The following is a 17,416-nucleotide window of genomic DNA, read 5'->3' as shown; positions in this document are numbered from 1 at the left end:
TTCCCCCCACTCAGACTGAACAGTGTTTCCAAATTTCCCATAGCTTGCTGGTTTACCTAATGTAAGAGTATTTCAAAATAATTTAAGAACTTAGTGTGTTTGACATTTTGTAAGTACAGTTTGGCCCACAAACATGGTTGTATTAGAGCAAAACTATCCAGCTGGTACAACTAAGATACTTTGTGTCTGCTTCATGTTCCTTGTCTCCTCTGAAACACAGTTTGTGGTTTCATACAACTGGCTTTGTTGTTGTTTTTTTTGCTTACTCGTTATGATAAATTATACAATTTGGTCTTCTGATTATGTATTTCAGACTAATTTAAAATTGCTCACATGGGCTGGCCTCCTCTGTTGCTTGATATGGAATGGATTTGCTCAGCAGGGTAAGTCACTTGGATTTCATTGCAGTAGTTGAATGTTACTTTAAAACTATATATATTTTGCAGTTATTTATGTAGATAATTATATAATTGTTATACAAGTGCTTATAGCAATATGTCAGTCATATCTCAGGTTAATAACCTGTTTGTAGTTAGAACTTAGTTTACAAAGCCAGAATGAAACAAACTAAAATTCTGTTTTTGTTAGCATTTTTTTATAAGTTAAGTGACTGATTTGTGGTTTTTGCTAGGTGGAAGCGACTGCATAAAAGCTAATGCAAAGTCATGTGGTGAATGTATACAAGCAGGACCAAATTGTGGTTGGTGTAAAAAAACAGTAAGTGTTTCAAAGTTCCTTTTATGGTTTGTTTTTTTTTCCCCTTGGTTTCAAATTGTAGTGAATATTTTACATGTATAGAGATGTCTATTTTCATTTATAATACTTTCCTATAGCTCTTCAATTTGTTACTTATTTATACATAAAAATTCAGATACTGTGTTTTCACTGATGTCCTGGTTGCGTACTTTTCACAATGTGTTTACTTTTACTTTTCTAAATCTTAAGTGTATACAGACCCTACAGACTGTCTCAGTTATTTAAAATCATTCCAGCATGGAATCTGTCTGAGTATTCTTAATTATATTCTTTCAGTGACATTGGAGTAAGACGTAATTTTAGACAGACATAGGTGGAGTAAGGGAATAGATTGAAGAGGGTTTTTTATAAAAGAAATGTTCAAAGTTTAGTTTTCTGTTTGTAGGCTTGTGGGGATAGGAAATTGGTTTGTGTGGGTGGGTTTCTTGTTTCAGTATGAAACATAAAGAGTGCTTTCATTTGTAATTAAAAATTAAAATCAGGAAATGCAAAATGTAAGAATCTCAAATGATGCAACTTAATCAGTATATGCTGAAGTGTTGTCTTCAGGTTAGAAACAGAAGAAAATGTTTTTTACAGCTCTTCTTCAGTTTGCTAATGGAAACTGGGAAATTTTCCCGTTTCTTGTCAGAAGATGATAATGTGTATTTATTTCAATATAGTATCTATTTACTATCCCCTAAACTAGCCTGTAAACCTTACACATTGAATTAAATCAATTAACCTTAAAACTTGGCCTTGAGCTGTCAGATTTGTTGCAGGTTCTAGTGATCAAGAACTCAAAAGCTTTAAGATTGATTGATTGATTTGTAGACATAGTTTTTTGGGGGGAAAAATCAGAATGGGAAAGTTTCTCCATTAGAAGCCTTATTCATATTTGAAGTTAAAGTTTTTTTTAGGTTTGAGGTAATAGCAATTTGTTATTCAGAACCAAGTTACATATTGGCTTTGCTTATGGATCTTACTTTCAGATGGAATTTTCCCAAAATAAGAGTTGTCATCTCTCTCCCATGCTCTTTCAGCATATTGTAATTATTGTGTTGTGGTGTGCCAAGGTACACTTACATAATCTTTTAACTAAAGCCTTTCAAAAAAAAAAAAAAAGTTAAGAGTGAGGGTAGTTGTCAAATAGGCTGTACAGAGGTTCAGGTTATTGACAGCTGTATGAAGATGAGAGCTTTTTCTACCTACTCGCACTTTTAGAGAAGCCAGTTTAAAAGGACATCCTGTGTCTGTCAGAGGTAGCATCAGGTTGTTTTTTTTTTCCTCTGATCTTGCTTACATCTTCTATACAGATAAATGTAAGTAGATGCAAGCTCCTGGACTTAATAGTAGTCACTGGTGTATTTAGTATGATTTAACATATTTCAAGACTATTTTATTACACAACTGAAAAAAACCAAAACAGGGTCATTGTAAAAAGTATTACTGTGGGTGTAGTCTAACCAATGGTAGATAGCTATAAACTTGATAATCTTTTGCCTGTGTTTTCTAGGACTTTTTGCAAGAAGGAGAACCAACATCTGCCCGATGTGATGACTTGGCAGCCCTAAAAAGTAAAGGCTGTCCTATGGAAGATATAGAAAATCCCAGAGGTAGCAAACAGGTGCTTGAAGATAGAGAAGTAACAAATCGTAAGAAAGGTGCTGCAGAGAAGCTGAAACCAGAGGCCATTACACAGATCCAGCCACAAAAATTAGTACTGAAACTAAGAGTCGGTAAGGACAGTTTCATTCTAGTTTTTGGATAATGTTTCTGTCACCATCACATCTGCATCTTTTCTTTTGAATGTGTTTCTGTTTTGTTACAGAAACTAGTATTGTTCAGATAGCCTGAATGATAGCAGAAACTTTCAGATCAGCCCCAGGTGTTTAGATACCCCAAATACTGAATGGTTTTTTGAAGGGTTAGATATTATCACTTGTTTCAAATAGAATTTATGAGAAAACAGATACACTATGGATTGATACATATATCAGAAAGGTAAAATTGCTTTGATTTTGGCATTTTGTAGTTGGTTTTCTGTAATGTGGCTTCTTGGAATGAAAGTAGAGGAGAGCCCACAAACTTAAAGAACTTAGAAGAGCATTTCCTTTTCCTTGAATCATAGAATCATTAAGGTTGGAAAAGGCTTCAAGATCATCAGTCCAGCCATAATCCAGCTGCCACAACTACTAAACTATATCCTGAAGCACCACATCTAAATGCTTCTTGAACACCTCCAGGGGTGTCAGCTCCACCACCTCCCTGGGCAGCCCGTTCCAGTACCTCACCACTCTTTCAGTAAAGAAGTTTTTTCTAATATCCAACCTAAAGCTCTCCTTAAACCCATTTCCTCTCTTTCTGTTGCTAGTTACTTGGGAGAAGAGACCAACACCTGCCTCTCTACAACCTCCCATCAGGTAGTTGTAGAGAGCAGTAAGATCTCCCCTCCCTCAGCCACTGCTCATACAACATGATCTCCAACCTCTCACCTCATTGCTCTTCTCTGGACACGCCCCAGGACCTCAATGTCTTTCTTATACCATGGTGCCCACAACTGAACACAGTACTCAAGCTGCAGGGCCGAGGATGCAGGCACAATCACTTCCCTACTCATGCTGGACAGACTGTTTTTGATACAGGCCAGGATGCCATTGGTCTTCTTGGCCACCTGGGCACACTGCTGGCTCATATTCAGCTAGTTGCCCACCAGTACTCCCAGATCCTTTTCGACTAGGCTGCTTTCCAGCTGCTTTCCTAAGACTGTAGCATTGCTTGAGGTTATTGTGACCAAAGTGCAGGCCCTGGCACTTGGTCTTGTTAAACATCATCCCGTTGATCTCAGCCCGTCAATCTAACCTGTCCGGATCTCTCTGCAGTGCCTTCCTACCCTTGAGCAGATCAACACTCCAGCTCAATTTAGTGTTGTCTGCAAACTTGCTGAGAGTGCACTTGGTTCCCTCATCCACATCATTGATAAAAATATTCAACATATCTGGTCCCAGTACTGAGCCCTTGAAGTGCTGCTGTCGCCTGAAGTCTGTGTGTCTGGACTGAATGGTTTCATAATTATGCAGCAAGATTCTTTGATTGCTATGTAAAATACTTTCCAGAGGCTGAAGATGTGGACACAGGACTACAGTAATGGGAACAAAGTGGTTGTGTACCAGTTCCAGCCCCAAAAGGGAGCTTTATTTCATTCAAATGAGGGGGAAAGCCACAGCTAATAGCTCATATAGTCCTTGAATATAATGGAGATTGTCTGGAAGGAGAGTTCCTAGGTACTGCAGATATGTTCAACAGCTACCTTGTATTTACATGGTCTAAGAGCCTGTACTCAGGTCAGCTGCTTGGTGGTGATTGTCTGAATGTCAAGATGATCTGAAGAGGCTTAGCATGGTGATGTTAAGCATTTCAGATAACAGAGAAGAAAACCACTTGCCTTTAGTTCAAAACCTTCATCACTACTTTACCTAAAATGGCATTTTTCTTGCCAGCGTGTTTGTAGAATTTTTAATGGTTTCTATTTGTTTTTTTTATCTCTGAAACAGGGGAACCCCAAACATTTTCATTGAAATTTAAGAGAGCTGAAGACTATCCCATTGACCTTTATTATCTTATGGACCTCTCCTATTCCATGAAGGACGATTTAGAGAATGTAAAAAGTCTCGGAACAGCTTTGATGTTTGAAATGGAAAAAATCACTTCAGACTTTCGAATTGGTGAGAAGGATTTGCCTATTCTACAAATAATTTCTAAAAATCAAGTTTCCTTCCTGTTGTTTTTCACATTATTATTTAAGAAGACATTTTTTTTTAATTAGCAATATTATAGAAGTTATTCTAACACACAGAACATGTAAACAAGCATGAGAGCTATTTCTGATGTCAGTTCAGCTATAATGCACTGGCATTCTGTCGTGTCATCATGTAAATAAAGAGGCATTCTTCAACTTAGAGTATTTATTGTTCTGTCCTAGGCTTTGGCTCTTTTGTGGAAAAAACTGTGATGCCATATATAAGTACAACACCAGCCAAACTCAGAAATCCTTGTACCGGTGACCAGAACTGTACAAGTCCATTCAGCTATAAAAATGTGCTCAGCCTTACCAGTGAAGGAAATAAATTCAATGAACTTGTAGGTAAACAGCACATATCTGGGAATTTAGATTCTCCTGAAGGTGGATTTGATGCAATAATGCAGGTTGCTGTTTGTGGGGTAAGTGTGTATTAGTTTTCTTTACTACTCTATTATCTAATATTTTTTTTATACAGCCTTGGTGTTTTATGGCCACTGATGTTGGAATGTGTCACCTCGTGCTAGGAAGACAAGGTAGACTAGGCAGACTGCATGGATACAAGTGTTGATCTAGAGATCTCTAGTGAGTAAATGAAACAAGGAAGGTACTAATTTAGAGATCACCTTCACAGCAGATAGGTATGTTCCAGAGTTATTAAAGTTTGCTCTAAGAGACAAAATTCTGTTCAAAAGCGCATGAAATTCTGAGAAAACAACTATTCTCAAATTATTTCAAAGCTCTATATTCTTCTTGTTGACTCAGAATAGTTTAATGGATTGTAATTTCTAATAGTTTCCATAGTCTGACAGACTATTGTATGCACCTGTACAACATGGGTTCCCAAACAATTGAAAACCAAGCTTACTGCTTTGTTACCATATTATTATATGGTTTATCAGTGGAGTCAGGACTTGCAGAAACAATCTGGAGACTTACTATTATTTTTTTCTTGGTGGTAAATTATATGTACCTGACCTTGTTGTATGGCCTTCTCCCCTTAAATTAACTAGGACTTCAATTCTGGAAGAATTTTTTTTAAAAAGGGAAAGGGCAAGTTACAGAATTGGAGTTGTGGGCCAAGATGCTAGTGCGATGGTGAAAAAGGACAGTCCTGGCAAGCACTATATTGAGTGTGAATCTGGATTAGATTGGCAAAGCCTGATGATTCTATTGAACCTAACAACTGAGCAAGCCACAGTCTTCCAATTCAGGATTGCAGTAGTGCGCCATGCTCTTACGTTGTCCTCTGTGTTCAAGCTGCATGGTACCAACATAGAGGAGGACTTCAGAGCATTGAAGAGCTGAACAGACATGCCTGATTTCTAAAACCCAATTCAGATGCTCTAGTAAGAACTGAACACACCAAGATAGGTCTCAAAAAAGAGTGTTTTGTGCCTTTACCAAAAAACAAGCAGCAGATGTTTTAGAGTGGACATGCAATTAAATGCAAGTGCTTTTAAGATTTGAGTGAATTATGATTTCCAGAGTGACAATTTTGCAGTATGATTTCTCTTGTCTGGCTGCTTTTTCATGCATTTGTCTCTGAAGTGTCAGTCTCCATTGCTATAAAATAAATCTCTGCAAAATACCAAAAATCCATTTGTTTCTTTCCTCAGGATCAAATTGGCTGGAGAAATGTTACGAGACTATTAGTGTTTTCCACGGATGCTGGATTTCACTTTGCAGGAGATGGTAAACTTGGTGGAATTGTTTTACCAAATGATGGAAAATGTCACCTGGAAAATAATATGTACACAATGAGCCACTATTACGTAAGTCTTCACACGATCTTCTAGGCAAATAAATGTTTTGTGGGATTTAAGTTCAAAAAAACTCATTAGGTCATCTGGTATGTATGTGTGTATGTATTTATATACTTTCAGGCTGCTACATCTTTTGAAGTTTACCCATTTATCTCTGTGTCACATGAAGTGACATTAGCTTAACCAAAGCATATGTGCACAAAATTGTTGTAATTGGAAAATTTAATTAAATAGCAAATTTCACACTATGATTTGTGTTGTTGGATTTTAACCTCTTTAGTTAGTTAATTTAGTAAGTAGTTCAGTTAATAATCCTGCGTGTTATTAAGCAAAATTTATGATAAAAGTATGCTTAACAACATAGCTTTCATGGTTTTATTGTTAGGTAAATCAGACAAAAAATGAGAAGAAAAATCAATACTAGATGGGGTAAACACCAGGCTTTACAAAGAAAGTTCATGTGTTCATACATTCCTAAAGTTAAGTCTGCATTGTCCAATAAAAATGTAAATTTAATTTGGCTTTATTTGATCATTATGAAACAGTGCAAAAGGTAGTGGTTTTCATTGAGATAAGTCATATGGAGAACTATCAAAGGTAATTTTGTGGGAACATTGAGATTGGGAATTTAAGTTGGAAACATTAAATGGTCAGGAATGTAAAATAATAGCATTGTAGTCCCTTCTAAAAGGCACCTAATTTTATGGGGCATATATGGTATCTTTTCAATACATGTTTGTGAACAAGGTTGTTTTCCTGTCAAGCTGTGACGTGGGCTGGCTAGTTAGAAGTCTTACCTATGTTTCTAAAGGTGATTTGTATTTAGGCATAGAAAACTTTCTAATGGTTTTCTAGCATGTGTCCCAAATTTGAATGGTATTTTATGTTTGATTTTTATAGGATTATCCTTCTATTGCTCATCTGGTACAAAAGCTTAGTGAGAACAATATTCAAACAATCTTTGCTGTTACAGAAGAGTTCCAGGCAGTTTATAAGGTAAAGATGAATAAAATGTATTTCTGTTCTCTCTTTTTTGCCTCTAAAATAATTAAAAATGCTTGATTTGAAATGAAAGTAAATATGGAAGTGATCATGGAAGTAATACTTTGCTATTCAGGTTTTTGTTATGAAGCCTTTTTTCCTTGTTTAAATTGATACAGAGTGCAGGTGTGATTTCTAGAGAGAAAGTGCCCCTCCTTACCTCTCTTTTATAGGTGAGAGGGAGCAGAAAACATATTTGCAGTGCTAACTTCTATGAATATTTTTACAGCAAAATAGCTGAAAGGGGTGTGGACACTGAATCAAGAGACATGCTTATGAAATAGCATATTTTGTCCTTTGTGGTCTATTTATATTCCCAGTGTTTAAAATTAGCTAAACTGCTGGATGTGATTGTGAAATAGGAAATGACTGTGTAAAGAAGGTGCTTATTTTCCCCATGTTCTAACCTAAGGAGGTATTTTTTATCTATATTCAAACTAAGGCTGTTTTGTTGTTGTTGGAAGTCATCTTACCTGTTGTTAATGCGCTGCAAGTGTGTTGCTTCTGTAGGATCTTGAAGATAAACTGTGTGTGGTCAGTTTGTACAAGAGAATGTCTTAGTATTTTATTACCAAATTTTACATGAAAATACAGAGAAGAAGAAAAGGCTGGATATTTTTTTTAACTAGTAGTGCTGTGTATAACCTCAAAAATCATGAAGATCACTGGCAACAGTTTAGCCTTGTTTTTTGAAGTATTTGATCTTGACTCGTTAATTCACTAAAGCCATACAGATATTTATAGTACAAATTATACTTTGTTAGTAAGTCTATAATTTTCCTTTTTCTTTTGTAAATATTGAAAGGAATTGAAAAATCTGATACCAAAATCAGCGGTGGGAACATTGTCTTCAAACTCCAGCAATGTGATTCAGCTGATCATTGATGCATACAATGTAAGTTTAGATTTTATTTAGGTTGTATTTGTTTTCTTGCTTCTAAGTTATTGTGAGTTTCTCAGGGGGTACTCCAAGGTGGGGTTTTTTTTCCTGCAAAATAGGAATTTGTTATACTAAACAATAAATATACTGTCATTGTAGTGAAACCACATTAGACATCTAGACACTATGGCAATAAGATGAATGGAAAGACACTCTTGCAGCTGCTTGAAACACCATTACAAAGGAGGAAAAAACCAAAACAACCTCACAAAACAGAAAAGCACAAACAAACAGAAAAACCCCAACATGCACTGTTTTTTCAGCACCTTCAGTTTTTTGCCTTCCTTCCACATGGAAGAGAAAAGGGCCATATTGCAACCTCTTTACCCCAAAGGAAATGTCTGTATTAACCTCAGGGACTCCTGGGTTGGGCCCCAAAATACCTTCTTCATGGCTTTGTTGTGTAAATGAGCCCCATTTCTTCTTAGGAATACAAGGGGCAAAGAAGGTCTGTAGAGACCTGCCCTGACTCTGTGTAAGAGGGTTTAGCTGTGAGAAGGGGTCACCATGGGCAGCCCCAGGCTGGTATTTCTCGACATGTTGGAACATATGTCATTCCACTGCATCCATGGATTTGGTGCTTAGACTGTGCATAGTTGTGCAATGCCTTTTTTTCTTTTTTTTTCAGCAAAATGCTTATGCAACTAATTTCAAAGTTAGCTAATAACTGTTCTTTTAGTCCCTATCTTCAGAGGTTATCCTGGAAAACACTAAGCTACCAAAAGGAGTGACAATCAGTTACAAGTCTTTCTGCAAGAATGGAGTGAATGACACCCAAGAAGATGGAAGGAAATGTTCTAACATTTCAATTGGAGATGAGGTAAACTTACAGTATATGTGATGCTGCTCAAAATTCATCTAACACGTCCAACACTCAGTACTTTTATTTTTTTACAGACACAACTTACAGTAATGTGGTACTTAATTTATTTTTCCTTGCAGGTTAGATTTGAGATTAATGTAACAGCTAATGAATGTCCAAAGAAAGAACAAAATGAAACATTTAAAATTAAACCACTGGGATTCACTGAAGAGGTGGAAATTAATCTCCAGTTTGTCTGTGAGTGTCAGTGTCAAAGTGAAGGAGAACCTAATAGTCCAGCCTGCCACGAAGGAAACGGAACGTTTGAATGTGGTGCATGCAGGTAAATAAATAGACATTATGTTTATTTTTGTGAAAGGAAAATATGTGCAATACTTTTGTTTCTTTAATCAGGCTTTATTTGGTTTTACCTTTTTTTTTTTTAAGTGAAAGGACAGAAATGACTGACACAGACCTATTTCTTTTCTGATATTTTTACATGCTAATAATCCATATGATGCAACTGATAGTATTGATTGTTAGTTTGTTACTATTGGACAAGTCAGAATTTGAATTTGGCCTTGAGTCAGTTCTTTAAATGATACAGGTCTTACTGCTCTTCTGTTTCTTTATTTGATTTTGAGGTCTATGTAATCTGGCAAAATTCAGAATTTTTGGAACAAAATGAATAGGATTGTGTTAGTTTTTGCAAGTACTCATACTGATCTAATCAGATCCTTCTGATGTGAGGTCTGCTGATTTTGAGAAATTCGAAGTCTTCCTAGTTTTTTGGTAGGAGCTCCTACCCAGATAAGCACCAGTTGTTTCATATCAGGGAAGAGTAAAAACTCATAAAGAATGACCTTGTATTTTGGATAACTTCCCCAATCTCTTCTGCCTCCTTAATTTCAAACCTTTTGAGATCTTATTACCATATTTCTTCTAATTGCATGTATTTATACATCATTCTAAATATGACATTTTTATATACATATGCCTTTGAGACATCTGTTATTGCCAATCACAAGGATTAGATTAGACACATATTCCTTATTACACGTTTGAAATTTAAGTAAAATTATACTGGATTTTCTGGAATTACACACAGCAAATAACACAATGAAAGCAGAGCAGAATCTTTCAGTGCAGACTGGTTGAAGGTCAACATAGTAGGTCAAGGCTTTAGCCTTTTTTTTTTTCTCCTCCAAGAAACCTGCAGCAAAAACAAAAACTTCTTGGAAACACACAAGGTGAGAATGGTAAGAGCAGAATTAATTTAGGTACTTCTCTAGGAGAACAAGATCTAGACTTTGGAAAATGATATTAGTTCCTACTTAATGAACTGTTATGGAAATAAAATTTGTAAATATTCATTCCTCATGGTTTAATATGTGACTACTATTAAAAATAAAGCAATATATAGCGTATACAATCTTGGAGGATTTCTGGCATAGGCCTGAATAACATCTACCTCCTGAATTTGTTGGTGGTAGTTAATGGGGCATTTGCAAAACTGCGATAAGGCTCTCTAGCTGCTTAGTATTCTTTAGTTTGAGGAGTAAGCTGCTTTGATCCATAAATACTGGAAAAAATGCTCCATTTTGCAGTCAGTTTTTGATGTTCCCTTTAAGAAAGGAAAGTGTATCTTCCCTTCTTCCTGTAGGAAGGCTTGTTAAACTTGGTATCCCTGTCACAGGTGTCCCCATGATTTCACAGAAAGGAGAATAGCCCTGAGGGGGTAAGAGCAGTAGTAGCAGTTTCCTGATAGAAGTGTTTCTGATTGACAGGCTGTTGTCAATCACTAGCGGGAACAAGAACTACCTCCATTTGTTCATTGATATTTTAACCTTGGTAATGAGAAATGCTGATCCCCAAAGATCTTGGCAGCTCTGAAGATCATCTGCTCTGCTGCCTAATTACTGTTCCTGGGAAATCTTTTCATTGAAAAATGACAGCAGCTATAGTGAACAGTCACTGTCTCTTAAAATAATTACTGTTCTGTCACATGCAAGAGGGATTAATAGTGGTTATGTGACAATTCGGTTAGAGGTGGTGACATGTAGTTTCTCACCTGGAACAAGTAATCAGCATAGGACCAACTTAGTCCAGTTTGCTCGAGTTACTTCAAGGATGGCAACATAGATGTCAACTGTAAATCTCATTTGAAATTTCACTCAGAATATCCCTTGAGATAACAGTCACTTTTACTGCTGTTCTTTGTGCTATTTTTGCAGTCTTTTAATTAACTTTAAAATTTTGGTTGTGTTTTTACCTTGCAGATGTAATGAAGGACGGATTGGAAGACTATGCGAATGTAGTACAGATGAAGTAAATAGTGAGGATATGGATGCTTACTGCAGGAGGGAAAACAGTACAGAAATATGCAGCAATAATGGAGAATGCATTTGTGGACAATGTGTATGCAAGAAAAGAGAAAACACCAATGAAGTGTATTCTGGCAAATATTGTGAATGTGATAACTTCAACTGTGATCGATCAAATGGTCTGATTTGTGGAGGTGAGAAACTACTTCAGACTTTCCTGCAGGCAAAACTGACCAGCAGTTTACAAGTCTGTCCTGTCTCTATCCTGTAGACTAGTGATATTCAGCTTATAGATCATAGCTACTTGATTACAAAGATGAGAACATCCACAGATGTAGTGATTAACATCTATTAGTAGAACAATTCTGTGTTCATAAACATATAATGTATTAATATGCATTTTGCCTTCCTTGATTCACTGCTCCAAGAAGCATGTAAAATGAACTTCACTTCTGCTGTTTATTACAGAATTACCCTCAGGTATTATAGTAAAGAATGCAGAGACAACTGGCCTGAGATTATAATGTTATACTGGCTCAGTGTCAATAAAAAGAGATAATGACCTCAGCTCACTTCTAATAGTGAGTGCTTGACAAGATACCAGTGAGATGCTATCTTGAGACTATTCTGAAAGGTAAGTGAAGATTAGAACATGGAAGATCCAGAGAAACATCCTAAGTGCTTGAAACAAGTCTCTGATAGCAGTTAATTCCCAAAATTGGAAGCAATTTAGAAAATCCTCCAGCAGCTAGTGTCTAAATTATTTTGCTGCATGTATTTTTGTCCTGTAACTTCCCTAGGCTGCTTGGCATACAGAAGTACCTGCTAGGAGTGTAGCTACTGCCTCAGTTTTGACTGAGATACAAAAGTAAAGCAGAAGCTGCTAAGCCTTAATTGAATTAGGAGAACACCTCATCTGTCTGATTTGCTCAGAATACACTTATTGCTCACCAGCTCCACAAAGGATCAAAGCAATGGTAGTAGTGTTACAAAATGCATGATGACAGATGTTCATTGACTTGAACATTTTATTCTTAGTGGAAAGGACGGGTGTAGACAAAGGTATTTCCATTTCATCCAAATAACCCTTCTGGAGATTCAGGTGTGCAGTTTCCTGTGTTGTGTAGGGATTGTAAGGAGCATAAAATTTGGTTGTGTGGATGAGGTCGGAAGTACAGGAGCTGAATGGTGGTGTTCTGGAGAGCCAAAGGTGTTTCATTTTTCTGTTATGAAATCTAAGTTAGTGCATTCTTCATCTTTTTGCGTGTTGCTTTATAGATGTACATAGTGATAGATAGGAAGACGGTACTAATCAATGCATCTATATACATACTCAATTGTGAGCTGAAAGAGTGCTGTAATGCACTCCACCCTGGAGATATGGCCATTATTATTGTACTTGATCAGCTTTCCCTGGCCTTGTTACTTTGTTCATGAAAGGAAATCCACATGTAGGAGAATGGGAGGAGGGGGGAAACACCTCCAAGTAGTTTTTCACAGAGATAAAATTTCTTTCGTAGCTGCTAGTTGATTGGTATCTTCGTTACCTCTCCACCAGTGTTTTCTTTTTTCTGTATGTATCCTGAGATGGTGAACTTTTATTTCTTACTATGGAAGATTTTGTTTTATATTAGACTTCATTTCACTGAGACATCTTTTCAATGCACAGGAAATGGTATCTGCAAATGCAGAGTGTGCGAGTGTTTCCCCAACTTCACTGGTAGTGCGTGCGATTGTTCTTTGGATACTTTACCGTGTATGGCATCTAATGGGCAGATCTGCAATGGAAGAGGAACCTGTGAATGTGGTACCTGTAATTGTACAGATCCCAAATTCCAAGGCCCCACATGTGAAATGTGTCAGACTTGTCTTGGTGTTTGTGCAGAGCACAAGTAAGTACCTAGAAAATCCAAGCCTCAGTTTCTATGTATTTGAGTTTGTGATGTTTACATGTGCAGAATTTTTTAAATGAGGTTTTTCATACTGTGCTTTCTTCTACCCTGAAATGTAGGGACATCGTATCATATCATCCCTTTAGGCAATAAAAGTTGTTGGGTGAGAATCAATAATTACAAACAAAACATTATTCATACAGTATTTTGATTACTTCCAGGTAGGCTAATTGTTTCTTCAATTCTTTCCCTGCTGTGTTTTGTTAGGCATAGAAATATGTTCATTCTGTTAAATCAGCTTTAATCATTCAGATTGACTTGGGCAGATCACAGCTTTCCCCTATTTCATGTAGGATTATCTACAGCAAATCTTCTGCAGGTCAGTACTGTGACAGGCTGTAAAGTCCCATCATCTTGCCCTTTTGAAATTAATGTGGCACAAGAATATGTATACTGTGCAATTTCCAAAATAGTTAAAATTTCAGCAAAGATTTTTGCTTTAAATTTTTATCCTGAAATACTATTGAAAAAGTCACACTATCATCACAGTTGAAAAATAAACCTTGATCTGTGTGGGCCAGTGAAATTTGCATCCCTGACTTTGGAAATTAAGGTTTTTACAAACCAAGCATTTTCTGCATGGAATTTTGAAATAAACTTAGTGGCTGGGCTTTGTCTGGCTGATTTGAAGGTTTTCTCTCAGTGCAGTCTTCTTAGTATAAAAATTATGTTCAGTCTGCTTTTTTCAGTGAGAGGGATATCCTACAGTAAAGCTTGTCACTCAGTTTATTAGTTTTAACCTGTCTCTCGAATTCTGTTTCACTGTAAATATTCAGTTTTTTACACTGCCTTCTCTGAGTATTCATTTTTCAGGTGGAGATATCAAAAAAGTTTTAGCCTTATTTCCTTTTCAAGATGTAGGTAATTATTTTTTTCTGTCCTTGAAGCTTGTGGGTCATTCGGGGAGAGAGGAATATATGGAAGGAGGCTTTTGTTAATCAGAAGGTACATAAAAGTTCTGACTTGTGAAAGGCCATGTCTCACTTTTTTCCTGGCCTTTATGGCAGAAAGATTGGGTTTTTTTCCACATTTTTCTCCTTTTCTTTAGATTAAATGCTAGAAATCTTTTGTGGACGTATTAAAAAGCATTGCTTCTGATTTGTCCTTCCACAGGGACTGTGTTCAGTGCAGAGCTTTCGATAAGGGAGAAAAGAAGGAAACCTGTTCTCAGGAATGTATGCATTTCAACATGACACGGGTAGAAAGTCGAGACAAGTTGCCACAACCTGGACAACCAGACCCACTGTCTCACTGCAAAGAGAAGGATGTTGATGACTGCTGGTTCTACTTCACATATTCTGTCAACTCTAATGGTGAACCCAATGTCCATGTGGTAGAGACCCCAGGTATGGACACGATGTTGCTGATGTTGCTAATTCATGGCGTTGTTGTGTACTACCTAGTAGCTCTGGTTAATTTGTGAGAGTTAGATGCATTTGGAAATATTCCCTGAGTTACAGTTGTGGATGTCTGGAATTTGAGTGGCTTTAGAAAAGCATAAGTCTCTCTAGATCTAGTTTTTTCAAGCCTTTAGGCTGGCAGAAACAGGTTTTGTTTTTTAAAAACAAAAGTCAATCAGATACACGTGTTTGTTATAACTTGATATACTTCACAGTCTTGTTTTAGGTGTCCTGTAGTAAGTCGTAGGTATCTAAATGTTGATAATTATTTTTTTTTTCAGTTGGGCTTGTGCTACAGGTTAGAAACAATGTCTGTAGGGTTTTGTTGCTTTTTTATTTTCCTTCTTTTTAATAATATGGGACCAGTCTTACACAAAAAACACCCCAGCACAAAATTTTGTACCATACTGCAGACTGCTTAAATTACTTGATTCTGAGAGCACTTGCTTTTACTTAACTGAGGTACCTTCAAGAACAGATGTGAAAAGCCTTTTAGTTAATTAGTCCTTACTAGTCAACCATCCTTAATTTTGTTCAGTCTTCTCATGCAAAAAAGGAAAAATCTATGTCTCAATCAGCAATTTACCATTTATTTACCAAAGATATTGTTAGTTTTAATCACTAGATATTGCATCATACAGTGCAAAAATTCTGGTTTTGTACTTTAGCCATGTGTGGTCTCCTGGTTTATTTTCTTTTTTTGTAAGCCTGATGTGAAATACACAGCTTACCTTATCTGTGTGTTGAAAGGTTTACTGGTGTATTCTACTCAAGAAATTTTCAGAAATTATTTGGGTCATCATTAATACACATTTACTACAGAACAGTGGTTAGTGACTCTTAGAAATAAATACCACTTCCACTCGGAATGTTTTAAATTCTCTAAAAATGTAGCCTGAAGTATAGAGGGAGGACCTTGAGCCCTTCTTTTGGGTAAATCGAGACATGCTGTGTACTTTTGGGTTCTGATCTCTTCTTCATGGATAAACTTCTGTTACCTTAGTTAAGAGCTGAATCAAACCTTCATGCCACAGGAGGCATCTTAATTTTGTGCCATACAAGTGCTGAAGGAATGAGCTCTGTTCCATAGGGCTGTTATTTGGTGGAGCAGACAGCTGTTCCTTACTGGTTGCCAAGGAATTCCAGTCATGTCCTGTCCCACTTCTCTCACTCCTGTAGCAGCAAGTACCAAGATTAGAAGTCTACACGTTGGGGCTAAGCTATGTTCTTATTGACAGCACAGGAATTGCATTTAGTTCCTCCTGACTCCTTCAGTCTGTGCATTGAGCTCTGCAAAATCCCCAGTCCAGTTTGTGATTATGAGGATTTTATATTACTAGAAGAGTTAGATTTAATTTTGGAAGATTATTATTTCTATGCCATTCACCGTAAATTGTTTTGCATCTGCATTACTTTTTTCAAACATGTAATTTGCTTATTTTGAAAGTACGTTATGTTTTTATCCAAAGAAGATGTTTTAAAAAATTTATTTCAGTACAGATCAGTTCTCAAGATGAGGAAGTATCCTTAAAAATTCAGTCAGAGGCAAAGTAATAACTTTATATATAAACTACTAGCAATAGCAGCCATCTGAGGTAAAATGAGGAACACCCTATTTCTATAACACTGTTGACAGAGTATATGGGGACTGTCTTCTTAATCTGCATTTTGTAGTCTAGCTGGTTTATCCCTCCCACACAACCTTTGACTTGGAGCTCTTGCATGTGTAAAATACAATTGCTAGTTACTTTATCTAATACTCTAGATTAATAGTTTAAGGGATTAGCAGTTTGTGGACTCCATCGTCAGAACATTAATTGTTCTGCTGCTAAGATTAAACACAAATTTGAAGCGTAAAAATAAGCTTACAGGAGGCACACATTCCAAAACTTCCATTATTTGAAAGGAAAGAAGTATTTGCATGTGTCTGATACTCAAAATACTGGCTAAAGTACTAAATAAAATTTTAAAGCACCTGAATATGCAATACCTTTTACAATATTGTAAAATCATGCTTCCTTCATCTTGTTCCCTAGAATGCCCCAGTGGCCCTGACATCATTCCCATTGTAGCTGGTGTGGTTGCTGGAATTGTTCTTATTGGACTTGCATTATTACTGATTTGGAAACTACTAATGATCATTCATGACAGAAGAGAATTTGCTAAGTTTGAAAAGGAGAAGATGAATGCCAAATGGGATACGGTAAGTCAAGAGGCTTTTATCAGTATTAAAGCTTCAGTAGTTGAGGAAGAATAGAAAGATTTTGTTCAGGTGCTTGAAATGTTTCAGACTGTACTCCTGCCTTTTGGTCTGTGGAGGAAAAGAAACATCCTTATTTTAAGCTGACTTTAAAATATGTTATGTGTTGCCACTACCCAAAAAAAAGCAACAACAAAAAAAACTAACCCAAACCTATTTGAGAAGTACATTCTGGGTTAGAAAAGGGAGTTGTAACTTCAGCTGAAATGAAATTTCAGAGAGAAAATGTGATAGTGATGGAACAATTCAGCAGTGCAGTTTCTACCACACCTTACAACTTATTAAAATGTTTATTAGAAGATGAGTCACTTTTATATAAAATAAAGAAGAAAATTTTATGCTGGTTAAAGAGGTCTTGTAAATGCTTATACAGGCTTAGTTGAGAGATACAATAACT

General features: G+C 36.4%; 1 protein-coding gene across 1 annotated transcript; it reads left to right on the top strand.

Moving 5' to 3' along the window:
- Positions 1-324: 324 nt before the first annotated feature.
- On the top strand, positions 325-17,048 carry ITGB1 (integrin, beta 1 (fibronectin receptor, beta polypeptide, antigen CD29 includes MDF2, MSK12)). Its single transcript, XM_010006978.1, has 14 exons — positions 325-383; positions 632-717; positions 2,252-2,474; positions 4,290-4,460; positions 4,718-4,956; positions 6,154-6,309; positions 7,201-7,296; positions 8,147-8,236; positions 8,961-9,101; positions 9,224-9,426; positions 11,363-11,601; positions 13,077-13,299; positions 14,473-14,705; positions 16,796-17,048. The coding sequence occupies exons 3-14, from the start codon at positions 2,327-2,329 to the stop codon at positions 17,014-17,016; spliced, it is 2,160 nt and encodes a 719-aa protein (XP_010005280.1). The 5' UTR covers positions 325-383; positions 632-717; positions 2,252-2,326; the 3' UTR covers positions 17,017-17,048.
- Positions 17,049-17,416: the final 368 nt, after the last annotated feature.

Source organism: Chaetura pelagica, unplaced genomic scaffold (genome assembly GCF_000747805.2).
Source record: "Chaetura pelagica isolate M959 unplaced genomic scaffold, ChaPel_1.0 scaffold17, whole genome shotgun sequence".
Lineage (NCBI taxonomy): Eukaryota > Metazoa > Chordata > Aves > Apodiformes > Apodidae > Chaetura > Chaetura pelagica.
Note: the sequence above shows the minus strand (reverse complement) of the source record. Positions and strands in the feature narration are given on the sequence as shown.